General features: G+C 46.5%; 1 protein-coding gene across 1 annotated transcript in view; it reads right to left on the reverse strand.

Moving 5' to 3' along the window:
- PDAP1 (PDGFA associated protein 1) overlaps window positions 1–3,695 on the reverse strand; it is a gene marked incomplete at its 5' end in the record, with an annotated part of 4,898 nt that extends 1,203 nt beyond the window's left edge. The window contains 4 exons of the mRNA XM_010011324.1: window positions 206–357; window positions 1,153–1,274; window positions 1,666–1,773; window positions 3,604–3,695. Coding sequence (XP_010009626.1) covers window positions 206–357; window positions 1,153–1,274; window positions 1,666–1,773; window positions 3,604–3,695 — 474 coding nt within the window. The remainder of the gene's footprint in view (window positions 1–205; window positions 358–1,152; window positions 1,275–1,665; window positions 1,774–3,603) is intronic.
- Window positions 3,696–6,269: the final 2,574 nt, after the last annotated feature.

Here is a 6,269-nt window from a genome sequence, read left to right on the forward strand (position 1 = left end):
TCCTTGTTCAGATGTCCTAGAGCTTTATAAAGCAAGAGCTTTGTAAGAGTGAAACATCTGAACCTGGTTTTGATGAGGGCAGTTGTGAAGACACAACTGTCTCAGGAGATGAGGGATTACTATGTGTGACACGGGAGATTGTGCCTCTTGGCAGTGCAACCATCACAAAGAGAAATAAGAGGGTTATGATTAATCACTCTCTAACCTTTTCTTTCTTCTTCTTTCTTTCTGGCAGCTTCTTCCCTCTGCTTCCGAATGATGGCTAGTCGGGCAAGATCTGCCTTTGCTTGTTCTGTTTTACCAGCTAGGTGCATTTTCATGTATCTTTCTTTTGCCTTTTGTTTCTCTATTTCCTCCCTGTTTGGGTGAAACACATCAGTCACCAGAGCATCCATGAGCAGGCAGGTACAGGCAGAGTGGGGGAGCCTTTTGGACAGGGACTGGGGAGCCCTGACACCAGTTTTCTAGCACAGGTTTGCACAGGGATGAGGTGAGAGATTACTTCTACCTTTGTTCAGCTAAATAAGGACCCTGACACACAATGAGGTCAGATGAATTAGCCCCAGACTGCTCAGCACCATGAGATGCTTTTCCCAGCTTTAGCCTCAAAGGGGTACTTCTGCCAAAGCAATCTACCCAAAGAAGGAAGCTGAAATCTTTCACTCTGCAACTCTCCACTGCTAAATGGAGCTAGAAGATTAAACTGGTTCTCATCTTATTCATCTGCTCACACAAAAATGTCACCATGATGCCCGGTGGCTGCTACCTGTCACTTGGGCACTTTCTGGAGCAAGATTAAAGTGGAGCCCACGGTGACCTCTGGATAATGGAGTTCAGTTATGTCTGATTTTTGGCATAAAACTCCAGGAAAGGAATTGCCTAAAGCTGCTTCACAGCAACAAACTTCCCTGGCCAAGTTGCCTGGCTCCCGGAGGGTTACAGCTACTCCAGAGACAACCGACTTCCATAAAGTTTGTAAGGAAAGACATTTGGAACCCCAGTGAGTCCTGCTTGGCAGTTCAGTGTCTGCTTTAGAACACCAACATATTGAAAGGGCTTCCCTGAAACACGTGGAACACGGCAGGGAAACACCTGGAAGGACAATATTCCAGGGATGCTCTAGCTCCTGTCAGAGCAGCAGGGAAGACTCACCGCTCTCGTCGTGAGAGTTCCTTAGGTCCATCCAGGTCCAGCTGAGTTACTTTTTTGGTTGTCTGAATTACACGATTGGGATTCTCTATGTCTATCAACCCTTCCACTCCTTTGCGCTTTTGCTAAGGTTCAAGAACAAGAGGAAGGTTAAGAAGCTCTCTCATACCCAACACTGTGCTGTAGCAGAGCTCAGCAAACAGAACGCAACACACCCCAAAAGCAGGATTCAATACTACCAGACAGCAAAACCACTGATGAACCAAGATTTCTACCACCAGGGATCTTCAGCCTTTTTTGAGAGCTCCCTGCCTTGGCATTTCACTTATAAAAACACATTCTGAGGACAAAATGCTGTCAATTAAGGGGTTTTTGGCTTCTAGAAATAGCTATTCCATAACAAAATTCATTATAGGTGACTCTCAGAGAGAACCTGAAGTCTGGAGCCTGCATTGCTCTTTAGCCCCAAGGATCTGGGAAGTGCAAATGCATTAAGTGCACTGAGAATGACAGTACCTGATAATCCTCATCATCTTCATCACTCTCATCTGAATCTAAAGACTTCTTCTCCTTTTTGGGGTCCCCTGTTGCTCCTTCGCTTCCCTCTTCTTGCTCTTCCTCTTCCTACAAAATCACAGGGAATGAGAGGAAATGTGTGTCAAGAAAAATCCCAAATCCAACAGAGACTTTTAAATGAGATCATTCTGGAAGGATGAGAGACAGCCCTGAGAGCGCTGGTGTTCCTGACGTGGCCTTGTGACACCCTCAGTATGTAAGTATCCATCACCTGCCCCAGCAGATCACCTCTGAACAACTCTGCTGCTCTCCCTGTGCTGCAGGCCAGGAAAATGATTGTCAAAGACAGAACTGGCACTTTACTTTTCCCAAATGAAAGGTCTCCAGGAGATGTTTTGGCTCAGGTTTCCAGTGCACAGTATCTCAGGGATGGAAACTACATGGATGTAGAGCTGGGTCCCAGACTAGATGTATATAAAAGAACAACACTAGAGAAGAGCAACTTGACAACCATCAACCAGGATATTATTACCCAAGAAATCCCAGCCTTTTTAGCACAGCTTGTACCAGTCAGAGTCTAGGAATTAATCTGTGTATCATGAGAAGATTAGAAGAACCACCATGGGTGTGAACTGTTTGCTTTAACCACTGCCACATATCCCTCATCCCAGCAAGCGGATGAGCTGTGGGCAGTAGAGGAGGAATTCTCTAATTGCTTGGGGTTTTTTTAAGCAAACAAAATAGTGTTACATGTAACAAAAAAAGAGAGAAATGCTTCCCAAAGAGCAGTTCTCTGGTGTGTTGTGAAACCAGACAGACATTCCAAGCAGAGTCCTGCTTGTTCTGTTCCATTTCCAGTGGGTATTTTTAACAACAACTCGGAAGTAGAGAACACTCACAGAGCCTGTGAATGACATTGCACTGGTAGAGTTGGAATCATTCTGGAAAACAGGATCAGCCCCATAAATGGCTTCAGAATTTGGAAAGATGGCGTGAAACCCAGAAGGTGGAATCAGAAAACAAACCAAGAGGAATTGTACTTTGGAAGGAGAAATCCAACCCAAAAGTTGGAAGATGTGGCTAAGCAGCAAACCACAGCATCATCTTGAGTTACAGCTGCTCAGAACATTAAAAGGAGTCAACAATCTGGCTCATGACTGCTTGAAAGTCATCTTCTCAGAGGTATTCATCAGTATTTCCTATATGGGGTGTAATTATCCTGCTGTAGTCAGTGCTAGGAGGCTTCAGCTGGAATAGTGTATTTGGGCTTAGGCAGCACTTTCAGCAAGTCACAGAAAATCACCAGTGAGATAATTTGGGGATATAAGAGAGCAAGTGCTGCAAGATGTAGCCATGCCTTTTATAACATCAGTCAGGTAGTTGTGGAAGGTGGTGGGGCTGTTACAATCCTCTGTTGGGGCATAGAAACATGCCCTAAAAAAGGACTCAGGCCAGAAAACTCTGTTATCTCTCCCTGCAAGTCAGAGGCAAACAAGAAAATCATGTGTACAGAAAGAAGCCAAAGGAGTTTGGTCTTTTATATCTAGAAGAGGGCAAATAAAATAATTTCAATGATAAGATGTCAAGATGTGAGTCCTTTTTCTCCACAGCCAAGCTGTAGAGTGTGGATACAAAAATGAGCTGACACTGGAGACCAGAATGATAAAATACAGGGGGAAAAGATGTCCAGAGTTGCTGTGCAATCATCCTCCGTATCCAGTACCCTTCCAGCTGTGAGCTGGATGGTCTACCTGGCCTCACTTCAGTGAGGAACCAGCCTGGATGACACCTTCCAGCCTCCTCAGCCAGAGCTATTGAGAATTCACACTGTGATCACTGACAGAATGATCTGCACCTCTTGACTAAGCTTATTCCTCATGCACTGCAAGTGAAGCCAGGACTTAGGACCATGAGCACACACCGTTGGCAAACACATACCCTTGCCTTCTGCTTTTCTGCTTGGAGCTGGGCATCGATCTCTTCAGGGCTGGTGTACTGTCTTGCTCGGCCTTTGTGGCCTCCTTTTCTACCTGTATAAAAGAGTAAAGTTAATAAATGGTTTAACGATAAGCTTCCAGAAAGGTCTCCTCCTCCTGCAGCACTCTTTGTGGATATTCAGTGCAGATATGACAAACCAAACGAGCTCCTCTGATAGCATCTGAACTACAAAAGACACACTGAACTTGCCTGCCTCAGTGAAACACACCAAGATTTTTGGGTAAGTGGCACAGAGAACTGGGATTATTGATCCATAGAAAGACACCCAGAGAATCAATTCCTTCAGTGGTTCAGTCCCACAGCCACTCCCTGCGTTTCCTGCACAGGAGGAATCACAGCATGTTCCTGAGGCAGCAGTAGTTACAACCAACCCTCCAAACAGCTTCCCTTCTTAACCCCTCCCCTGTAGTAAGGCTGTGCCAAGAAAAAATAGGAAGCTAATTGGACAAAAGCTTTGGGAATTACAATAAGAGCGGAAGAACTACTAGAAGGAGGCTCCATGTTTTACTGCTTTGTAAGGAAAAATCAAAACAAGGTCTAGGAACCAGGAAGAGGAGAGATGCAGCTTAGCTGGCTGGGCTGTGGGGCTCAGATCTGCTCTCAACCTCAGCAGTTCATTAATCCACAGAACTTTGAAGCCATTAATGCTTCCTGCAAGTGACTGCACTCTTTGTGTTCCTGCAGCTCCAAGGCCTGCTGGAAAGCAAACTGAACAGAGTCAGTCTCTAGCCTTGAGCTGGGGAGCTCAAGGTACAACTGGTACACGAGGTTGGCACAAAGCAAACAGCTCAGGCAAGGAGCTCTCTGCTGCAGCAGGAGGCTTTGAAGAAGCAGGAAATCTTTGCTCTCACCCTCCCTGCTTCACCTGCTGAGGACAGGGCAGTGGGGATGGCTGAGGGGATCATCCCTCCTTCCTGAGGGGGAGATCTGCACGTGCCAGGTCCTGCCTGGCTCCACTGTTGGACCTGGAGGGACTGGGAGCACCAGGGAGGCTCAGCCTCTGCGGGCTTTAGGAAGTCAGTGTTTTCTGAGCAGTCCTCCTGGCTCAGCAGAAAAAAACCTCTCAGACATTTTACCTCAGTCAAAGCCGAGCTCTGGAATAAACGATCTCAAACCCCCCACGGTGAAGCCTTAGAGACTCCAGAGATGTTTCCCTCAGGTGAAACAGGGAAGTGCAGGGACCAGATTCTTCTCCCCACACTCAGCAATGGAAGCTCATGGGCACTCAAACCGAAAGCTCTGCTGCACCCAAAGGTGTGTGTTTGCCACGTGTGTGTTCCCAGCCATCCCATGTGGCAATACTGACACCCTCTGGGAATGCTGCAGTCCAGGAGACGTTACCTCAGTGCCCAGCAAATGACATCACTCCGAATGGAGCAGGAATATCTTTCACACACTATGTAGCACCAAGAAGACCTAAATAAACCAAACAAACGTTGCGCCACAGGCTCAGCCGCTGGCGGGCAGCTTCTCATCCAGCTGGGCTTGGAATTTCACAGAGCTGAAGGACACAAAAGCCTTAACACTGCAAATAAACAGTAGTAATAAGAGGGGAAAGCAACTAAAGAGTACTTCTCTTGCATTAAACACCTAAAAAGAAGCAAATGGAAGAGTGAATCAATCTCATTGATATTCAAGCACATGGAGAAGCAAGACTGAGCTGTGGCAGCCGTGGGGAGCTCAGCTCGGTGTAGATGGAGCTTTGCTCTTCCCAGAGAGATCAAACCACCCCTCGGACAAGCAGAGTGGTCCTACATCTGCCACTGACCTGCTGCATCACACTACACAACGCACGTGAGCTCCGTGCCTCAGTTTCCCCACGTGTAAAATGGGAATGATGATTCTGCTCCTCCTTCGTGAGGCACTTTAAAACCAGAATCACCTGCAGGAAAGCCCATGGGTGCCAAAGGCGGGACTGCTTCCAAATACATTTGTCTTCAGCTCCAAACAGTGTAATTTAAATCAAAGAGAATGGAAGGATATTGAAGGCATCACCTTTTTTTAAAATCAAGGGATTAAAAAAACCCCAAACCCAAATAATCAGAAATAACCCTGAAATAAAATATATTATTGGCTGGTTACCCCTCCCCCTTGATATTAAACAGTGAGCGCAAAAAGCCACTCTTCTGCTAACAATACAATAACTCCTACTGGGAATAGGACTTGGAAAGGGGGTAGGTGAGAAAATATCCCTCTTTCCCAAGGACTGAAAGGTCTGAAACATCTGAAACTGTACAATGAAACAGAGAGAAGTAAATCCCAAATCATGGAGCATTTAAATACAGCACCCAGGGTTACAGACCACCACAGTTCTTTGCCTTCACAAAACCCACGTGAAGGCTTCAGCCCTATTTACTGACGTTGTGCACACGGACACAAAGCAAATGCTGAAGGAAAACCTAACCGGGGAAGCAGATCTGGTGCTAACAGCTTGGGAAATGCTGATGAAATCAACTGGAGCGAACTCAGGAGAGGATGAATGACGGCGGCTGCTTTACGTGCTTGTCTGTGCCTGGGGTTTCACCGACGCTCACTCAAGAGCCAATTATGCAGATGGTGCATGTGGAGAAGGTTCTGGGTGGATCCAGCTCCGCCGTGACAGCCCC

The sequence above is a fragment of the Nestor notabilis genome, unplaced genomic scaffold, assembly GCF_000696875.1.
Source record: "Nestor notabilis isolate BGI_N333 unplaced genomic scaffold, ASM69687v1 scaffold23203, whole genome shotgun sequence".
Taxonomy (NCBI): Eukaryota; Metazoa; Chordata; class Aves; order Psittaciformes; family Psittacidae; genus Nestor; species Nestor notabilis.